This window comes from Lissotriton vulgaris, chromosome 11, assembly GCF_964263255.1.
Source record: "Lissotriton vulgaris chromosome 11, aLisVul1.2, whole genome shotgun sequence".
Classification (NCBI taxonomy): domain Eukaryota; kingdom Metazoa; phylum Chordata; class Amphibia; order Caudata; family Salamandridae; genus Lissotriton; species Lissotriton vulgaris.
This window is the reverse complement of record NC_141699.1, coordinates 594,228,779-594,251,136: the sequence shown is the minus strand read 5'-3', so window position 1 is coordinate 594,251,136 and position 22,358 is coordinate 594,228,779. Positions and strand designations below refer to the sequence as shown.

General features: G+C 45.2%; 1 protein-coding gene across 1 annotated transcript in view; it reads left to right on the top strand.

Moving 5' to 3' along the window:
• PHYHIP (phytanoyl-CoA 2-hydroxylase interacting protein) overlaps window positions 1-22,107 on the top strand; it is a 334,597-nt gene extending 312,490 nt beyond the window's left edge. The window contains exons 4-5 of the mRNA XM_086944801.1: window positions 9,791-9,908; window positions 20,208-22,107. Coding sequence (XP_086800927.1) covers window positions 9,791-9,908; window positions 20,208-20,742 — 653 coding nt within the window. The 3' untranslated portion in view covers window positions 20,743-22,107. The remainder of the gene's footprint in view (window positions 1-9,790; window positions 9,909-20,207) is intronic.
• Window positions 22,108-22,358: the final 251 nt, after the last annotated feature.

The window sequence follows — 22,358 nt, the reverse complement described above, 5'->3', positions numbered from 1 at the left end:
CATAAATAGGGTGAAAACTTTAAAAACTCCTGAGGGAGCCCCCACAAAAGTAGTTAGGGACCTCCCACAGATGGATTCTGTTGGGCACAGCCAAACCTGGGACCCAAAGGGCCCAAACCTGAACTGTCCCTCCAGTAAGCCAAAACAAGGGACCCAGCCTCCAGCTTTAGGTAGCCAGAGGTTGACCCTGAGAGCATATTGCAACTCAGTTGAAGAAAGAAAGGCACACATGGTGGAAGATAATTGGAGGAAGCTGAGCCCTAAATTAGTGGAGCCTCACTTCAATACTCCATATCAAAACCAGCCTTTAACTTTGCATAAACACACCCAAGGTAGTGATTCCCTATGGTGGAGACCCTCTAATACCCCAAGGGTGAGGGACTGCTTAGTGGACCATGAGACAGGGGGTATCCATGCTAGTGCAGGTACTTCCTTATATGGCCACTCAGGCAATATAGGCTTACCTGGCCAAGGATAGCCTTATCTCCTTTCGTTTGGGGGGGGGGGGTTGTGTAGGAAGGTGGATACCTGACTATGGTTACCCCAGATTTTTTGCCTGTGTTTAGCTGGTTTTCGACTTAGTTGGCCTAGGCTCTCTGCTAATCAGGGCCCCAGGCTATCTGCTCTCTCTGTAAAATGGATTCCATGTACCCTAGGTGCATAACTAAATTGGCTTGGGTCACCTTATCAGCCCCTGTACAGAGCACTATAGGTGCCCAGGGCATAGGTGCATCCAAGGCCTACCAGGGGCTGCAGCATATCTTTTGCCACCCCTGGCTGGCTATCCAAAATTGACACAACTGGCTGATCACTCAGCTGGGGCAAGGTGGTGTAATCACCCCTTGCTTAGATATAGTATGCCTATATCTAAACCTATCTGGACACATAGAAACCTATAAGCCACTCCTATGGCAGGCCTTAACAATCCTGGAGGCAGAGTGCGTGGTTTTATGTGAGATGGTGCTCTAGCATGAGCTGAGCCTGTCTGCAGCTGTCAGGACCAATTCCCTTAGCTGTTCCGGGATATTGCCATACCATATACTATTAAGTGCATTATAATCCTCGCGGTTATATGTTAACTTTGGTTTGGCTTTATCAAACCATGTAATGTAAGGTGTCATACAAATTGGAATACTATCCCCTCTACAGTCCTGTCGAAGGGGATAGCATTCCACCCCTCTAGAGGGAGACGACATGCTACTTTGCTAAAACGCGGTTGATTTTAAAAGGAACCTCAGCACCACAAAATGGATGCTTCTGCCACAGACACGAGTCTGACCTCCTGCAGCTGACCGAAACTCAGTCAAGGAGGCCTGGACAAAGGGTTTCCTGTCACAGGGAGGTGTCAAACCACCCCAGACAGGAGATAGTGGATTGTAGCAGGGAGGTTTGAAAGAAACCAGACAGTGCCTGGGGAGCACAAGGCTTCCCCTTGCATAATCCGGTCAAACCGGTTCTGGGGCAGACCAGCCCCAGTCCCAGCGCCACCTGGACAAAGGGAAAGGGGTGTAACCACCCCCTTCCTGGGTCCCACCCATAGGAGGGGACCTAGCAGGTAATCCAGCCCCCTAGATTGGTATAAGAATGGGAGCAGTGCCTAAGCACTCAGATTATCCTGATGAAACATTTGAAACAAAACTCTGGACCCTTCGACATCCTACTCGACGTAGAAGACTGAAGAATCTCCCTTGTGGTCAAGGAGTGACCACCCTGTGCAAACAGGCACCATCCAGCACCTCGACCCTTGCTTTGTTGCAGTTCCCGCCGGAACTCGAGCGACAGAGTTTGACAAGACCAAGCGTGCCTGCTTTCTAACAGTTTGATCCACAGTCCCTGCAGAGCTGAGACCCGTGGAGGCGACCGGAAGTGTGGGGCCCGCCATCTTGGAAAGTCCACGAGACGCTGACCGTGCAGCCCACGAGTGACCCTCGAAGCTGTACATCGGGGTTTGAGAAGCCCCAGCCCTGAGCCGCTCTTGCACCGAATCTCACCCCTCTACACTCACTGAGTGCTGCGTGGGGCCCTTCTGCATCTTTTGGCTCAATGCGTTGGCCCCGTCACTTGCCCGTTGGCTTGTGGCCCCTGTGCCAAAGAACTACGAAATCTAACTTGTGATTCTGGTTGCTCCAGACTTGCACTCACTCCTCTGAAAAGGAGCACCCGCTCTGACCCTCCTGGTCCGAGTGAGAAGCAATCTTCCAGTCCTGCATGGATTGCTTTTGCTAAGTGTTGTTTGCTCCAATCTTGAAGCCGACAGTGCCAACGGCGAGAACCTTTGTGGGACAGCTTGTGATCCGCTCCTGGATGTCGCAGATGCCCCAGAGCCCACATGGCAGCGGAGAGAAGCTCCTGGACAACCACCTGATTGCGCCCGACATTGCCTGGTTCCGTCCTGGTTCCACCCTGGTCACTGCTGAGTGACCCAGACTCTGTCCCCTCTGCTATCAGGTACTCCACAACTCCGATCCACCCTTGGATCACACCGGACACTTCTCCTTCACATCGCCTGCAGCATCTTCAGCTTCAAGCACCAACAACCTGCGTGACGAAACCCAACACAACTTCGACCCTATGCACCCGCTTCCTGTGGGTGAGGTAACTCAACAATGCCGGTGTTCCCACACTGGTACACACCCCTAGTGTATGTGTCTTAAGTTTCATCCTTCTAGGTTAAGCGGAAGTCTCCTTAAACAGTAACTTTATAACTTTTACGCACCATTGACTTTGCATTGGTGCATGTGTGTGCTTTAAGCGCTGCACCCGAGTCCCGCGGGCTTTTCCCGACTTCAGCATTGCTAGTCCTGACTGCTCCCAGCGATTCCCCAGGCCCTAGGCCTGACCACTGTTCGATTGGTATCTCTTATACCACTTTCTTAATATATGGTTTGAGTGGCCACCTGCCCTCATCCATAATTGTGCAACTTTCATGTTATACTGTGCTTTTGTTTAACCCCTTCGCTGCTCATGACAAGCTCAGCTCGTCATGCAGTACACTGGTCGTGTGCTTATGACGAGCTGAGCTCGTCATGAATAATGGGAAATAAGAGAATGCAGCGCAGCAGGGGAAAACCTCTAGCAGCCAAGTTGTTAAACGCTTGTGCCCCTTTGCTCATAAAGAGTACTGGGAATTATTCTAGTAATAAATACATATATTTTTATAATATATACTTGTATGGTGTCCTTTCATTTGATATTACAGGATTGTGATTGGTAAAACAGCTCGCTTAACACGGCCTCTTGAGTTTAGCCTTTCAGGCTGCTTAGTCCATGCTACCCCTAGGATAGCTTGTCTATAAGGTTGACTTACAACCAGACACCATAAGGGATTGTTTGGACTGATACAAGGTGGTTCCAGAATTGGAAACATCATATATCAGGCCAACTTCTCACATTGTACTATTGCCCATTATAGACCCATTTCCATGCTTGAATCCCTCGTGTTCTCTTCTGGTTTTCCTTCTTCCTATCTAATCACAAACAGCAGTTTTGATTGGGGAACATCCCCTCTGGTCCTTCCCCAATCTGCTGTGCAGTTCCAAAAGGTTCTGTTCTTGTGCATATGTTAATCAAAGTGTCTGGGGAACCTAAGCCTCATGATGTAGGAGACAGGCAGGGCTTACTATTTATCAATATTCTATGCTAAATGTTTATTCAGATGCATAGGCTTTTAAATTAGTCACAATTTATACATATTCAAATACTTTTTAGAACATCATAAAAACATTGTGTGATTATTTACAAAACATTTATAATATCACAGCTTTATTCTCCATTACAAAATGACCCAATCAAATCACTACACTCTGCCCCCGTATAGACTGACTCAAGTTCAATGCTCCAACGCAGCAAAAGTCTCTATACTTTATAAAAATTACGTGAACAGGTCTACGACAAGAAGGTAAAAAAAGAGTGCGATCAAGAGGAATGTAACAAAGGTTCCAAGTTCATATAGCAACAAGCATTGAAAATGCAATAGGTCTTGCCTTTGATTAAGTTAAAGCCATTTGCTTTGCTAATGGCATTGTATAGCAAAGCAAATGGCTTTAACTTATTAAAAGACAAGACCTATTGAATTTATTTTCAATGCACAGAGACACACAAAGGCGCGCAGCGAGAGCTGGTGGTGTGTCTCCGTGATGTGTCTGCTAGGATGTCTGATGTGGGAGGTGGACAGTGAGCAGCGAGGTCTGAACATCAGATCGAGGAGTTTACCAACACCTGGCTGAGGGGGATATAAATACTACACTGCAGGGACCTCTGAGAAGAGGGCTGCTCCCAGGAATGGGGGTAACGTGGTGTGCTAATTTGCACTTGTGATGGAAGCAAATTGGTTGGTTTCTTTGAACACACACATACACACACACACAGACATGCACACATACTCGTTCAAGTAAACCCACAAGCCAACACCGACACATGCAGAAGGAAACAAACACTTATATATCTATGCACACACAGACAGGCACACACATACTCATGCAAGCAAGCAAACACACACTTGCGTGCACGCACTCACTCATGCAAGCACACACAGAAGCAAACACTGACACATGTAGAAGGAAACATACACTTCTACTTTATGCACACACAGACAAGCACACACCCATTCACATATATACCCACATTTGATTAGGGCCTTCAAAACACACACAAGCGTGCACCTACCCGCACACACACGTACGCACCCCCCGCCTACCCCACACACAGATCCCCCTTCCCCCCACTCACAGAAGCACACACAGAGACGAGGGCAGGGTGGACAGTCATATAGAGCCCAGAGACCCCGACGAATCTGCTCAACATGTGCGTTGGTGGGAGGGGGCTCTCAGCAGCGTGGTGGTGCCGGAGGAGGGGTAAAGGGGGGGAATATGCCAGGTGCACCCCTCCCCGAGTCTGCTGCCAGAGGTGCACAGAGGGGCTGGGAGCGCAGTGAAGGGCCTCTCAGAGGCGCCATAGCAACGCAGCCTGATCCAGCAGGAGAAAGGGCAGGGATGAGAGGGTGGGGGCCCTCTCTGCCGCCGCACTCTCCATCTTGAGGCCCCCCCTCTAAATACTTCACCATCACCAGTGATACCCCAGGGCATGTTTGGAGTGTGTGGCTCCTGTGCCGGCCCTACAAGGTAATGAGCAGCACAGACCGCCCTGTGACTGGTGTGGGGGAACCTGACGGAGGAGTGGGGGTGGGGTGGTTGGCAGGGGTGTGAGCCAGGCTGGTTGTGCTCAGAAGAACAGGGAAGGCTGCAAGAGGGTGGGTGCGAGAGGGGTGGTGTAGGACAAATATATGAAGAGAAGATTGCGGATGGGAGTGAAATGAAACAAAAAACTTACCGTTGTCCCGAGTTTCAAAATGTAATGTTAGCAGACAAAGACAACGCGTGATGGGGCCAAGGCAAGTGAAGGACAAAATCCAACGAGCGGGCCATGCTCGTGAATTACTAATCACAGGAAGATCCGAAGTCAGGCTGCATTATTAATGCCCATCCTGCCTCCGCTTCCCGCGGTGCGTCTTGCTGAGAGCACTCATTTCTGACTGAAAAAAACACTGCTGGGCAGGCTAATGGCAATAACTCGAGACCCTAGGCAGAGCCGGGTGTGCGTGAGAGGCACCAGCTCAGATAGACAGGCCTCGACCCATCCATGACTCCCGCTCTCGGTAATGATTCCTTGGCCTGTCAGCTGTCGGTAATGGCCGTGGTGGAAGAGTTGTTGCGCTGGCTCTTACTGAGCGCGCATGTTAACGAGCCGAGTCTAGGTAACAGAGAGCAATTTGTGCCGTAATGTCAGACTTGTGCCTGTGCAACATGAGTCCTTGCCGTTCAGAGTCAATGAAGGAATGAATAACAAGCCCGGGAATGCAGCCTGAAGTCATTGTGATTTCTAATACATGCCCAACCACAGAGCTGGACTGGTGCGTGCACACGCCCACTAAGATAAGACGAGAGAACAATCACCGCCGCAGCCCAGGGGAAAACACCGGAAGCAGATGTCCGGCCTGCCGCCTGGTTGTGGGCGGGGCCGGGAAGAGGTGTGTCCGCTCCCACTGCCTTGCGGAAGCTTTGCCTGTTGTCCTCCGGTCTCCCGAGTCGTGAGGGAGACCGGAGATGCCGTGCCAGCCATGGCGGGGGCCCCGTGCAGAAGAGGGAGCCCCCGCTGGAGAAGGAGAGACCGGCCCGCCGCCGAGCGCCAGCCGACCCGGTGAGTCCCGAATAGAGAGGAGGGGCATCGGGGCACATTGCCGGTGCCCGCCCCTCCCCTCCAGGCCAAGACTTTTGGTGCCATGAGGCCTGTGAGGCCTCAACGAACATCGAGTCCCCAGAGCGGGACTCCGCCCATGCCCTGCCCCCGCGGCCCCGAGAGGCCCGGGAGGCCCCCAACAAAAACCGAGTCCCCCGAGAGGGACTCTGCCCATGCCCGCTGTTGCCCTGAGGCCGAGATGCGAGGCACTGCAGCCAGTGGGGAGGGGGGGGGCCGCGCTTGCATGTATGCGGGGGGGGGCGGCACTTGTATGTATACGGCGGCGGCGGGCGGCGGTTCTATGTATGCGGCGGCGGCCAGGGGGAGGGGGGCCCGCTTCTATGTATGCCGCGGCGGGGGGAGGGGTGGGGGGGCCCTTCTATGTATGCGTCGGCGGGGGGAGGTGGGGGGGGCCTTCTATGTATGCGGAGGCGGCGGGGGCCTTCTATGTATGCGGCGGGGGCGCTTCTATGTATGCGGCGTCGGCGGGGGGAGGGGGGCCTCTGTATGTGTGTAGGTGCGCTCCTGTGTGTGTGTGCCTTCCTGCCTGCATGTGTGTGTTCAGTGTGGCTTTCCTTCGCATGGGAATATGAGGCACGGCGACGTGCGCGCTCACGAGGTACACTCTCCGGCAGGAGAAGCTTGTGACAGTCTGCTGTCCACATTCCCCAAAAAGTGATTACATAAGTTGTCTCGCCCTAGACAGCAAAAGCTTCGCTTTTGCTTTCGTCTAGGCGAGACCTAAAAAGAGCTCCCCACATTTTACTTTACTTTTATCATGTATCCATCAATGCCCAAACCATTAGTTGATTGGAATTTTAAGTCTCAGGAAAGCAATATAATAGAGTCCAGTACAGGGTTCTCCAAAGTCTGTCATGGAGGGCTGGCTCCATGCCAGGTTTTTAGCATATCCCCATTTAGATGCATGTAGTTATCTTAAAAATCTGGCATGGATCTGGCCCTCCAGGACCTACTTTGAGGAACCCTGCATCATTTTGCTTCGTCTTGTAGAAATAAAAGCTACATTTGACAAGCTCCAAACGTCCCATTAAAAGTAAAATTTCGATCTCTGTGGTTCTTTTGTCTGTTAATTAAATAAAATATTTCAGCATTTTTGTGTTTGTTATATACCTGTTTCTGTATTTTTGTGTAACCATTTTAGGTTCAAATTTTACAAAATGCTTAGGCTATGGTACCTGCTTTAGGTAGTGATTAAATTTGGAGTCCATAGAAGGTAAAATGTTAAGAACTACCCACTTAGCTCAACAAAGTATGAGAAAATACTTGGGTAATCAAACTGAACACTGCAAAAAAGGCTGATGTTTTATCTCTCAAATACTTCAGGAATTGCTTCAGATACCCTACCCAAATATATGCACACAAATGAGCATTTGCTTGAGCCTGCAATCCTAAGTAAGGGAGTTCGCAATCATTAAACATTGCTCCCAAGTATCTTATAACCGACCTTAAAAGATCTAAAACTTTCCATCATCAGAAAGTAACTTTTCCCAACATACAACCCAGATCATACTCAGGTCAGGAAAGTGCGAGTGGAGGTATGGAAGACGACGAGAACAAGCCCATCAATTTGCTAATGACTCAAAGATGTATCTAAAAATATCACCGTAGTAAAAGACTTGCCCTCTAAAATCGGCTTTGCCATTCAGCATTAAAGGACGTCTCTGAACTTTGAGACTCAACCCAATGAAAACTGAATTTATTTCATAAGTCGGCCACTGGACACCAAAGGGAACAAAAACTGGTTCATGAACTTCACACGGATGGATTTCAACCTGTTCTGTTTATAGAAGTTAAATCACTAGACATATCGACTGATCATTGTATCCATGTCCTCACGAATTGAACCTACAGCAAATTCAGCAAGAGCTACCATTAATTCCTTGAAAAAGCATAAACTCTCTATCCAGTCAAAGGACTTTCAGGCAGTACTGCAGGTTCTTGAGTTAGCCCGGACTGACTATGGTTGTGCCATCCTTTCGGGGCAGCCGTTATACATTCAGCAGCTAGGTCGATTTACAGAACCAGAAAGATGATTTTCAGAACCAAAACATTATTTTTACAATTATAATGTATTCATTTTATTATGAATGATTGTCCACGGTTTAAATACATTCAAACAAACCTAAAAAACAACCAAGAAAGAGCATATGAGTTTTACAGTAAAACATTGTAGCATTACCATTTAAAATGATCCTCTTGCTCCTATATTGCTTATTATCTATCAGCCATATCAGTCACTTTCCCTTGAATGGCTGGATGCTTGCATGGCAGTTGAGATGAACTTAACAACTTTAAAGCAGTCTCCGAGTGATTTAAGATGGGGCAGAAGACCGTAATTCATTGGCCATGTCCTACCAAATTCCTGACCACCCTTTGATAAGAGCAGGGAGACTAAGGACATGATTTATATGTTAGCAGGAAGGGAACTCCATTGCGGTGGCCTAATATATATGCGGAAGGACCTTCAATTTGACCACGGTGGAGACTACCAATTTAGATGACCAGACATGTAGCTCTTTTTTGCGGTGTTTCACCGCCAGGAAAACCTGCCAGTGAGGGACAGTGAAATCGCAATAATGCTTCCCTTGCCATGGGAGAAGACTCGCATGACGACGAGAACATTACTTTTTTTCTTTACAAAAAGAAAATTCTGTTTCAGGATTTTTGTTTTTGTAAAGAACAAAGAATATTCTGTGCTAAGGGGCTGCATCCTGCTGACACAGCCCAGTAGCACAGAGTAAAATGCATTGAAAGGAACCACTGCAATGGTTGTTCCTGGTAATGCTTTTATAAAGGACTGCCTGATTGATGGTAGTTTATAAATTAGGTGGGCGACACCTTCGTCATGGGGATGGAGTAATTTACTCCACCCCGTGGCAGAACGTCGGACTGTCCGCCCTGAGATAAATCAGGGCCTAAGTTTTCTTTATAGTATGACTTGTATTATTCTGATTTAATTAATAACAAGAGTCTGCATAGAGTATATTGTACTTTGAGTTTATATACCCTACCAAGGCTTAACACTACGTGGCGGTGAGAGATAATTCCTAACCTATGCCTCAAGGGGGACTGACTTCCACAGGCCCAATACTTTCCTCCAAATTGGAGCTTTGACTAACAGCAAGAACATGTGAAGATATTTCTTTCTGTACCAAAATCCATGTGTGGTGGTATTTACTGTTCCCTCTGTCGCTCTCTTCACCCTCGCCCCCATGGTATGTTTCGTCACTCTAGACCTGCCAAAATGTACCAGAGTAAAATTACAGGGGTCTGGAGTTTACTGTACCTCTTAGTTACCAGATGTTGTAAACCTCTGTACAATTTATAATTCCGATCCCTGCACAAATATGTGTTTGCACACTGCTAGGAATGATCCAGCCCCCTTTTAATCAGGGCCATAGGATGGCAATTGCAATCCATGAGTTCCTTCTAAATGGCATCTCTGCCAGTAATATGAGACAGATAAGAGAGTCGGAAAACATTTTAATATTTTTCTGCCAATAAAACTCACGCTCCCATTTTTTCCCCTTTCCAGATTATGCCAAGGAGCATGTACAGCAACTGCAGGAGAAGGCGGAGCTAATAGCTGGAAGAATGCTGCGCCTCGCCGTGTTCTACAGGAACCAGCACAAGGAATATTTCCAGCATGTCAGGTCAGTGTGACACTTTCTGACCATTAAAGACACTTTGATTTCCAGAAAGAACAGCCTTATCACGCTCCCACTTCCAACATCTTTTTCACGCTCTAATGGGCAAAAACGTCAACCTCAAACTCCATTTTAAAGAAGTAGTTGCCCCTACTCAAGCCAATCCAAAACCCAATCTCAACAAATAACAGTAATCCAATATCAAAAAACATGTAGAAACCATACACCAACACTCTAGTTCGGAGAAACAACAGACTCGATCAGAGAGAAACTCGCAGTTCATTCTAAAATAAAGTAAATATAGCCAAGCCTTACTGCTGTACATAATGTCAGCATCCATCTCAGCTTCATTGCTAGTAAACAACAGCCACTCCAGAATCAAATGCAAGGAAAAAACAGCCTTACTGCAGTTCAAACCAAGTAACACAACACCCTATGTGTCGTTACTGAGATCATAAGCCAATACTCCCCTCATCTCAATCCAGAGAAACAAGAATCACCCGCTTTCCAATCTAGAGAGAATCAACAGCCCTCCACGTAATAATCATGACAAGCATTCAATCCAAACAACTATCCAGAAAAACAACGTTCACCACACATGCCAATTCATGGAACCAGAAACATTACATAATAATAAGAATCAGCCATCTCATGCAACAATCAGAGAAACAACCCGGGGTTATCAAAAGAAACAAGCAACCGCCCCTCCGACTTAATCAAAACTGTACTCAAAGTATGGACTGTCATTTCTAGGAGACATAAAGCACTGTAGTGACTAAATGTAATTTTCATTTTGGCTCTAAAAATACTTCCACCAGAGCTGTCCTCATGCTTCAATAAACAGGGACAACACCTGTCTCATGCAACAATACGCAAGGGCCATCTCAAACTCCATTCCGGATAAAACATCCGCCCAACATTAACTTGTGCAGCCATACCACAGGATAAAATCAAAGCAAAGATGGTATTCTAAACTCAATTAGATGCAAGTATTTTACTGTGCAGATTAACTAAACTTAACACTGCATGTCTGTTAGATGCATAATATTTAATCAATACGACTTTGGTACGCCGAATTCATAACTCAAGTCATGAAACCTGCGGCAAATATCAGTACATGGAATAAGTGGACTTTGCACCAAATCCACATATGCAGTTCTAAACTTTATTATCGGTTATTTGCCAAATGCCTTGATTTCGGTTTGATCCTATTTTAAAACATAAACTATTCCCTAACAATCAGTTTTTGTATCTGCCTGTAATCAGAAGATGATTCAGAAAAGGGGGTGGTGATGAACAGAGTGTCTGAATTAAGCAGACCACTCTTACCCAGTCCAAAGATCAGGGCTTTATCCATCACGGTTTTTTAGCTCACTGCACCATCCCAGCTTAGAACTTGGCTATATGCAAATTAGTCTTACCCTGGCCCAGTGCATCATGGGAACAGGGCAGACCAAACTACCAAGCCAATTCTTATACTGGGAAGGAAACAAGCTACCGGGGACCGGTTTCTGGCATTTCAGCCGTCTTCGGCCCGGCTTGCTTGAATCCTGATGGTGCAATGAGCTAGGGACTCACATCTGAGTATACCCTTCCACGCTTATGTTGGACAAAAATGATTCAGAAAAGGGGGTGGTGATGAACAGAGTGTCTGAATTAAGCAGACCACTCTTACCCAGTCCAAAGATCAGGGCTTTATCCATCACCGTTTTTTAGCTCACTGCACCATCCCAGCTTAGAACTTGGCTATATGCATCACCACCCCCTTTTCTGAATCGTTTTTGGCCACTATAGGTGTGGCAGGGTATACTCAGACATGAGTCCCTTTCTCACTGCACCATCAGGATTCAAGCAAGCCGGGCCGAAGACGGCTGAAATGCCAGAAACCGGTCCCCGGTAGCTTGTCTCCTTTCTGGTGAAGAATTGGCTTGGTAGTTTAGTCTGCCATGTTCCCATGATGCACTGGGCCAGGGACAGACTGATTTGCATATAGCCAGGTTCTGAGCTGGGATGGTGCAGTGAGACAAATAACGGTGATGGATCAAGCCCTGATCTTTGGACTGGGTAAGAGTGGTCTGCTTAATTCAGACACTCTGTTCATCACCACCCCCTTTTCTGAATTGTAATCAGAAGAAACAACGTCCATGTCTCACAACTCGTGAGAGAATCAACTGCCCCACCACATTGCATTATAGAGAAACAACAGCCATTCACTCTCCAATTCAAACAAATAGCAGTTATGCCCTATTCGGAGTCGGAGCTGCTTGTTGGCACTGCAGTGTGAAATGATTGTTGCTTCTCTGCATTCAAGAGTGGGGTGGCTTATGTTTTTGGGTTGGAGAACGGGGTGGATGTTGAGTGGGAGTTTCCTGATTTTTTACTTCCGTGGAGTTTGGGTGGCTGTTGTTTCTGTGTATTTGATGTTTAATGGCTGTTGTTTGTTGGTATTTCAAATTCAGATGATTGGTATTACTCTGGAATATCTATTTTTGTCTCTAGAAGTACGAGAGGTCTTTTGTTGATCGGCATCGTATTGTAGAACGGATGTTTTTTTGCTGGATTGGAGTGTTGAATCAATCAATGTTACTTACTTCTATCCCATGTTTCTGTTCATGTAATTGAGACAAAGTCGTACTCCAGTACAGTAAAATACCAGCCACCCTATATTCAATTTCACTGAACAAATTGCTACTGCAAACACCCAGCAAACACAAATCTTCCTAAAGAAATAACCATGAGGGACGGAGTTAACTGGCTCACAAGACGGCCACGTTCTTTGGGAACTCACGAGATCGACTCTCTATGTCTGAGTTTTGCATTAGCGTCCGGGGTTGCGTGGAGTCTACCACGGTTCTGCATGAGATGGAGAACCAACTGCGATGGGCAGGTGTCACCCAGCATGAATCTTTTCAGGGGTCACCCCTCCCCATCCATCCAATTGCAGATGAGGTGTGTAGAGTGCTATCTGGCCCCTACTATAAAAAATAAGTTACTTACCTGTACATTGTAGTTCTCCAGTATTGATGTCTTTTATAGATTCACATGCTTGAATCTTCCCCGTCGTCATGGTGGGAGTCCCACAGTAACAGTAAAATAGGAGTATTAAAATTTCAACTTTCAAATGCCCATAAGGATCCACTAGATTTAGCAACCTATTACCATTGTTATAAAAGATCCAAACCCTAGCCAGTCAGAGCGTAGACCATAGAGTCTCCTTCCCCTGCAGGGCCACCATACCTCAGATTTCGAGCTGAGTGCCCAAGGCAAAAGAGAGGTATGGAAGGCGAACCCGAAAAGGGGAAGAAGGAGGGTCTTGTGAATCTATAAAAGATATCAATACTGGAGAACTACAGTGTACAGGTAAGTAGATTGTTTTTTCTCCAGATTTGTATCTTGTATAGATTCACATGCTTGAATCCGAATAGCAAGCAGTACCAAAGGGCCAGAGGCAGCGGGTAAGATGACCATGCGGCCCAGAAACCAAAATACGAAAGATAATCTTAAAGAGCATATAATATGAGCTCATAACAATGTATACATACACATATATGCATATACCCAAACGTAGATTAGAAAGAATTAGAAAAACATTAATTACTTTTTACAAAATAGTAGACACAAAGAAGATCATACCTTATGCAAATAGCCGTCGCAGAGCAGCTTGACCAACCACTGTATCCGCCTTCTGCCAGGCATCCAGGCAGTAATGCTTTCTGAAGGTATGGATGTTCATCCATGTCGCTGCCCTGCACAGATCCGGCAAGGAAACTCCGCCAAATAGGGTAGAGGAAGATGCCACCTTGCTTGTTGAGTGCGCTGCAACCTTAGAAACCAGGGGGCAACCATTCCTCTCATGACAGAAGAGAATAGTCGACGAACCCAGCAAGCGATAGATGCTCACGTCAAATCCAGACTTTTCCTAGGGGCATTTAAGGCGATTGTAACTGGGTAGATTTTCAGAAGGGCTGAGTCCTTTGCAAGTAGAACTTTAAACATTGTTTAATGTCCAGAGAATTAAGTGCTCTCTCAGCTGAAGAAGATGGAGGGCAAAACCACTGGTTCATTTAGATTAAATGCAGAAGATACCTTGGGAATAAAAGATGGATTGGTACGAAGAATCACTTCATCTGGAAAGACCTTGCAGGTAAGGCTCCGTTGTTGTGAAGGTCTGAATTTCACTGATGCGCCTGGTTGACATGATGGCCAACAGGAAGGCCACCTTCCAGGAAAGGTACTTCAAGTCGCACTTGTGAATTGGCTCAAACGGGGACTTCAAAAGTTGTAACAGGACAGTATTTAATTGCCATAGCACTTGAGGAGGTCTTACTGGAGGGTAGACCCTGAAAAGTCCTTTCATGAACTCTTTTATCAGTTTGTTAGATTACAAAGATAAGCAACCAGAACGTTGTCTGTATCTGGAGATGGCAGCTAAGTGCACTTTGATGGAAGTATGTGCCAGACCAGCTTTGGTGAGAAACAAGAGATAAGGCAAAACGTCCTCAGGCGGTAATGAGAGAGGATCACAAGAGTGCGCAGCACACCATATACAGAATATTTTCTTCGTAGCCGAGTAGCATTTGATCTTAGAAGGAGCTTGGGCTTTCTGTAGTACTACCTGACTTCCTCAGCAATAGCTAGTTGTCCGAATTCTGTGTGATGAGGAGCCAAGCCGACAAGTGTAGTGTGCCGATTTGAGGATGAACCAATTGCCCTTGGTTCATGGAGAGAAGATTTTTTTTCGGCTGGAATAGGATTGGAGAAGACCTTGATAGGCCATACAGCTCTGTGAACCAGTACTGTCGCGCCCACACTGGGGCGATTAGAATGACATGGCAAGGCTCTTGTTTGATCTTTTGCCGAATTGTTTAAATGAGAGGAAACAGAGAAAATGTGTAGCCAAATGTACCCCCCCCCCCCATGAGAAGTAGATGGCATTTCCTAGATAGCCTGGCTGAGGAAATCTGCTGGTGTAGAATCTTTGTTTTTTTGTTGAGTGACGTAGCAAACAGATCTAGGGTTGGAAACCTCCTGCAGCGAAAGACCCTTTGCAGCTATTCGTTGTTTAGATGCCACTCATGACACTGCTTTGTGTCCATACTGACAGAATTGGCCCAACCGTTTTGGACTCCTGGCACATATTGAGCCTGTATTGAGATGCCGTGGAATATCAGCCATGTCAGATGCATCATCAGCCTTGAAAAAAGTCCCAGTTTAGGGACAAAACATGTGTCGGCTGAAGAAGGTACATATTCAACACATCTGAAGCTTTTGTAAAAAGATGTAACCATAGTGGTGAGATTGTGTGTTTTCTTGTGTGAAACCCTTCAATAAGTAAAAAATCTTTTTCTACTACAACACCACCCTATTGTTCCTGGTTTTGTGAATGTACAATTGAGTTGTCATTATATATAATTAGAAACGTTTTATGACTTGTATCTAGACCAGCACACCTAATACTGCATACTTCATAAGAGTGCTCCACTATTTTTTGTTGCATATAAGGGCACACCTTTGAGGTCTTGCTGTGAAAGGGAAAAAAACTTCTCAATCTCAATAGGGCCAGCAAATCTATAGCGGCATATCTGAAAATAAAAAAAACAATACATCCATCATCACTAGTATTAAAGATCCCATGGGAACTCTCAATACAAATTCTTTCATAAAAATGGCCATGTCAATTAATGCAAATTTGAGTGCTTGCTTTAAAGTTAATGGAATAAAATGGGATTTGAAGGTACTCCGGAATATACTTTAATCAGCGAGGCTCTAGCCTTATTCCACCACTCTGAGCACCTACACTTTTCACATCCATCTACACAACAAGGCCCCATACCCACACAGCACTCAACGGCATTTGGGAATAAAAGATCTCCGGCAAAGATCCTTTCATAGTGAGCCCTCAGGTATTGCAACGCTGACCTGACAAGGAACATGCCCTATGATGAAGCATGACACCCAGCTGGGAGTGTGAGGGCCCTAATTCCTATAGGGGGAATACCCTACCCCCCCACCCCCATAACCTTGGAATGACGACCGACCAGTCCAGTGTCCCCTCCTTTCCTCTCAGGAACTGCATACCTTCTTGTATCATATATTGAAGGGGGAGGTATGCTGGACCTAATAACGACCCTAGTCCCTATTTCTTTGAGATATTGACAAAAATCTGCCATGTCCTATTCATACATCCAATCTCCTATCACTTTAGTATTGCAAGAAAACAAAACCAACTGATTGCCGATCAGTGGGACCCTCTTGTGCTGAAAAAAGTATTCACTTTGTGTGCGATCTGTTTTTTAATGATGGCCCCTTGTTTCCAGCTCTTCAGCACAAGTTCGACCTTCCACATATAAAGTTTTATGATTTCCTAAAAATCAAAGTTGAACTCAACTAAGTGGACAATCTAGTGCCCCTTTCTGTCCTTGGAGTGTAGCAGGCTAAAAGACATATGGCTTCTAATATATATAATTTCTTACAAAAACAGTCATCCAAACTACCTTTCTCTATACACTCTAAATGGAACGTATATTTACACCAAAGGTGGAAAACTCTTTTTTTTCGGTGAAGCATTGGGACAAAATATGTAATTTAGCACTCTCTAATAAAATCGTTCCTTCGCTATATCAGACTAAACTCTTCGCTACCAACCTACTTTACTGGTCAACGGGTAGTTACAATTATCTCCCTCAAATCTTTGCTGATCCTGCAAAGAAGCTTGTAGGGACTTGGAACACAGGTTTTTCAACTGCAATCTATTTGCACCCTTTTGGGAGCAAATAGCAAAACAATTAAACCATATTTTCAAAATTAACCTCCGCCTAGATTATCTTACAATAATACTAGACCTTCATACAGCCTCTCCGAGTATGGACCTACGTGAACTGGATCTAGCTCTGTTGGATCTACTTATAACAATTGCAATAAAAGTCATCCTTATGGATTCAAAATCATTTAATCTAGAATCTCATTACACTTGGTGTGTCTGGGTAACCTATTGACGGAGCTCCCACTCTTACCAGTACAAGTCACTGGGATATCCCACAATTTAGAAGAAATTATGGGGAACGCTTGATCTTTTCTTCCAAAATTCCTGCTCTACTGCCCCATTTGCGAAACCCTTCTAGTTTACATACTCTCTTCATACCTCAAGCTTAAGAGACATACAGTTCCTGGTTTCCCTTTTCCCTCCCTGTCCCTTACTTTCCTTACAAGTAGCCTCTTTATTTCTTTATTTTTTCTCTGTGTTATAATTCTGCCTTATGTTCCTTAAAATCTGAATACAAATCATATTGAAATAAAAAAAACTATTGCATTTACCAGTTATACTTATCTCAAGTAACTATAACTCGTGTCCTAAAGTAACGATAATTTGCGCTTTCGTCATGTAGTGCTTATAACCTCACATATTACATCACTCATGACTTGTTCTATGACATCATTGATAACATCACTGTAACATCTGAAATTACATCATTGATGACAAGACTGTGGAAGGCTTGTGCACAAGTTAAAGTTACTTGAGATACCTATAACTGGCCAATTTCAGTGGTTTTGTTAGTTTAAAACAGAATGTTTCAAGTGACATTCTCACCTAACTCTGACATTCCTTTAACCTTTAAGGACATGAAACTATGTGGTGATTTTCAAAATCCTTAATAAGTACGCAGAGGGAATTTTATTTCTTATAATACATGGTTACACCATAACCCTCCCCACAAATCACTGAAATCATGTTCTTGCTCTTTCATTTGAAAGAGATAACATAGTTGCAGAAATGAAGAATAAAAGCAGAATCTTGTGTGAAATTAAATACAACACAAAGCAATCAGTAATTGTGTACAAAATTATATTTGAATCGGTTTAATGTAAGTCAGATTTTTATCAAATGATGGGTTTCACAATGTGTAGATAATGCAGAGATAGTCTGTATTTCCTGTAATGACCTTTAGTGTGCAGAAAAGAAATATGTTCGAATAAATATTGTCTTTCTGCTCATCACTGTTCTTTTTGAGGAAGAAAAATCAGAAGAATGAAAAGCCAGTTGTTGTTGCTTTGTTTAAACTGCAGCTCTGATGATGCTCTACGCCCTGCCTTTAACCTTGGTTGCTGGGTCCGGCAGAAGGCATTATGGTGACACACAAATCAACTGTAATAACGTATTACAGTTGAGCAGCAAAGTTATTTGGTGACTAGTCACAAGTCACCTGTAATAAGGAAATTAGAGATGACAAGAATAGTATGCTCCTGTGTAGTATATATAAAGATGTGCAAGGACCCAAAGTTTTTCTTGGAAGCCTGGTGCTGCCGCTATTTTAGGATACCAAGGTTTTCTAGGCTTCAGCCCACCTCATATCCTTGTCTTCCACTAACCTACTCTTCCTGTCTCCTCTCTCATGTAGGTTCTCTTTCGCCCATCCTTTGTTCATTTATCAGTGTTTTCGTATATATTTCTACCACAGACTCTCTTTTCCACCTTTATCTCTCTCTTGGTCAGGTGAAAAGTCTGAAGATGGAAAGTAAATCTCGTTAGCGAAAAATTAGTTTGAGTGACTAGCACTATCTATCAACCACTGGCACAATTAAGTACATACAATTCCACCCTGACTCAATGAACATGAAGGCATCTCATATAATATTTATTCGCTGTTGGTCATTGATGTGGACTCCCAAGACAGTCTGGTAACTGCCATTCAAATGATTGTTTTCATAATTTCGCTTTTCGTTTTTAAGCAATCATTATATGTATAGTGAGAAGACTCTTGACATTAGTATAGCACAGTCCCTACCTCTTATAAGGAGAACGCAATCCAGATTATATCATTCCTTAGGTTGCACATACAATGGCCCCAGAAGACCAATCTGAACAAATCACATACAGGTGTCACAGTACTCTCACATGAAGGCACCTCACAGAATATGTATCAGGTAAGGTAACTAATGTAGTCCCTCTGGGGCAGATTTACAAGAACTGACGTATCTCCGCATATTAGCAGCGATGTGTCAGTTCAAGTGTGTCACGCAAACAAACCCTTGCGCCACCATGGATGCGTCACATTTACCATGCGGCGCACCGTGGCGCAAGGAATGACAGATGCATCAAGCATCTGTTGGCGTACCGGTAACGCATTGCTGGAGTTGTGTCGCAAGCACGACGCAACTCCAGCAATGTTCAGGAATGCCTATTCCTAATGTGCTGCGTCATTCCTTATGCCTGTTTCAAGCAGGCGTAAGGTTTGGACCCAGTGGCGTCGTAGATGTGACTCAGTGAAATCTTGTAGATTTGACGGCGTCACTTTTACAAGGCTTTCTTGCGTCTGAACGCCCACCCTGCATACATTATACCTGATGCAGGTATAATGTTATAATGTGGCGCAGGGCTTCAAAATGTGACGCATCTCCCTAGATGTGTCACGTTGTAAATGTGGCACAATGAGGTGACGCAAAGGCGGCACAAAACTTTTACTAGGGACTTGTAAATCTGCCCCTCAGACTCTATAATCAGACACTCTGACTCATATTTACCATGAGTTTGGGTCAGGGTTGTGTCACTTTTGAGGCACAGCCCTGACGCAAATTCGATTTTGGCATTTACTAAGCCACACAAACCCACTTTGTGTGGCTTTGGATGGCTTAGTAAATACAAATTAATTCAGGGCAGCGCATAGCACTGCCTTGCGATACTCTGGTTTGAGTAGGCGGTACATAGGTGGAGCATGGGCGTTCCCATGCATCCTCCCATTTATTCTGACACAAAACCCAGATTTACAAAGAACAGTAAACCTGGGTTTGGGCCAAAAAGGTGCACCTACCCAACACAGGTGTAATGAGGAGAAATATCTTTATTTATTCTCATACCTTCATCTTCCCATGTCTGCTGCATCCTGCAGAAAATATAGAAATATGAATCTGCCCCTTTCAATTGGTATCCCTGCCTGCACAAAAACGATCCTACATGTTACGCAGGCACACTTTCACTATGGTGCCAGAATGCCTGTGTTGGCAGTAGGCAACACAGTGCACCAGCACAAGGAGAACGCATAAATGCTCCATATCTTTGAAAATATGGAACATTTCTGCTCTCTCCCTTTCACTCAATGCAGCACAGCAAGTTGCTGCTGCGTGAAATAATAATGAATATACCCTTCTAAGTTTAAAACAAATAGTTGCTATAGTTTACAATTTATTACGCTGAGATTGTAAATGATTGTCAACATAATCACAACAGTGGCACACAGACACTTTACCTAGAGAAGCTTGATGTGACTTTAAGTGTGGTTTACTCTCTGTACTTCTGTCTCTCTCACACAGATCAAAATGTGGTAACGTGATGCAGCCCTCCGTGAAGGATAACAGTGGTAGCCACGGTTCTCCTGTCAGTGGTACCCTCCATGGGATCTTCTTCAGCTGCAACACTGAGTTCAACACGGGCCAGCCCCCGCAGGACTCTCCCTATGGCCGCATCCGCTTCCAGGTCCCAGCCTCGCGGCTCTTCAACACCAACAGCAACCTTTACTTTGCTGACCTGTACTGCATGTACACAGCTTATCACTATGTTGTTCTCGTCTTGGCACCCAAGGGCTCCTCCGGCGACCTTTTCTGCAGAGAACGCCTACCTCAGCTGGACATCTCTGCCAACCGCTTCCTGACCTGCTCAGTGGAGAATGGTGAGCTGGTCTACCGCCATGCCCAGGATGTCTTGTTGGAGGTGATCTACACAGAGCCTGTGGACCTAGCTCTGGGTGAGCTTGGCGAGATCAGTGGGCATCAGCTTATGAGCCTGTCCACAGCCAATGCCAAGAAGGACCCCAGCTGCAAGGCCTGCAACATCAGTGTCGGGCGCTAGGAGTAGAGGCTGTGCCCAGCGAGAGGATGCAGCCCAACATGTACAAACCATTCTGGGAAAGGACAGCACCGATGGGGCAAAGGAAACAGAAAGATTCTTGTAAACAGGAATATGGACTATGATGCAGATGCAGACATGGAATGTTTTCAATGACTATTGGGTGATTTGTGTACAATTTGTGTCTGATAGTCAGATGAACTGCCGTCAAGTTGGTTTTTAGCCAACTGCACTTTGTATTCTTAACTTGTTCTTTTGATATTTCCATTCTAAATATGGCCATAGAAGTCCCAGCATACAAAGCGATGTTTGCTCTTTAATTTAATATTTTGGCATTTGATATGGCACAGATATAGCTCCAAAGAGCAGTTTAATACTTTTACAGAGAACCTTATTTTTGGAGCAGGAGTATCTCCAACCTGGTCAATATGTCCTTTCAGAAGTTTATTTAAGGGAGAATTCCCGAAATTAGAATGAGACGGGAAGTAGGTGGGATCATTTCAATGAGTCAGTAATAGGCAACACATTATACAGTTGGCTTTAACATATTGGCATTACACTACAAAGGCCTATAATTCGAGGCACATATACCTACAAGGTACTGTATTTTATTTCTTGAAGGGGTGGCATTTGGAAACCTGAAATGTCAACCTCCTCTTTAGAACCCACAAGCTGGGAAGACACTGTACGAGGACACCATGAAATACATTATATCCAATAAATCTCAAACGAAGTCCTTTTAAAAGGCAAGACCTGTATAAACTATTTTCATATGACCTAGGGCCACTTAACCGCTATGCATATGGTTGTACCTGTCATGTGTAAGCAAAACGTACTCAATTTAGGGACAATACATCATGTTCATGATGTTCTGCAGACTGACCCCTGCTTTCCCCTATCGGGCATTAATGTTGAGGGTCAGCATAAAACCTGTGCATATACCACACAGCATCAATGGTTGCTGAGACCTTCTACCAGTGCGACCGACCCTTCCAGCCTGGCTTTTTCCTTAGCCTACTGCCAAGTTTCGTTCAGCTATGCTTCCTTCCAAGAAGTATTAGGTTCTCTACGTGGTGCATTTTGCAGCTATACAAAATTACCAACTCTTGGGTACTCTGGGAGACAAAGGGGGTCAATTTATTTAATTATAGGGTGAGCTTTGGGACTCTGGTATCCGAGATTGGTCTTATCCTTAAATACAACCAGCCATCTGGACCAGGGTCTGCTGTTTAGAGCCATATTAATTAGTCAGCCGAGTCATACAGGCGAGGGTGGCTACGGTGTTGGCTGCCAGGGGTAAACCCTTATTTCAGGAGGGAGGAAGTATGTGGATACCCAATGGCTGTAATGTGCCCTACCTGTTCACAATATGATGAAATGAAATGAATGAAACTTATATAGCGCACGACTTACCCTGGGGCATCTCAGCGCTTGCTTAGGGAAGCCGTCCTGGTATTCCCCTGTGAGATAACCCTGGCAGGGTATCCACAAGGTGAAAGCCAGGCATCCCACCGCGAGGGGCCGTTGTGGAGATTAAGCAAGCTATTGCCCAGAGTCGCAGAGTGTGAACCCGTGAGTCGAGAAGGCACCGGAGCGAGAATTAACGAGTCCGTGGAATT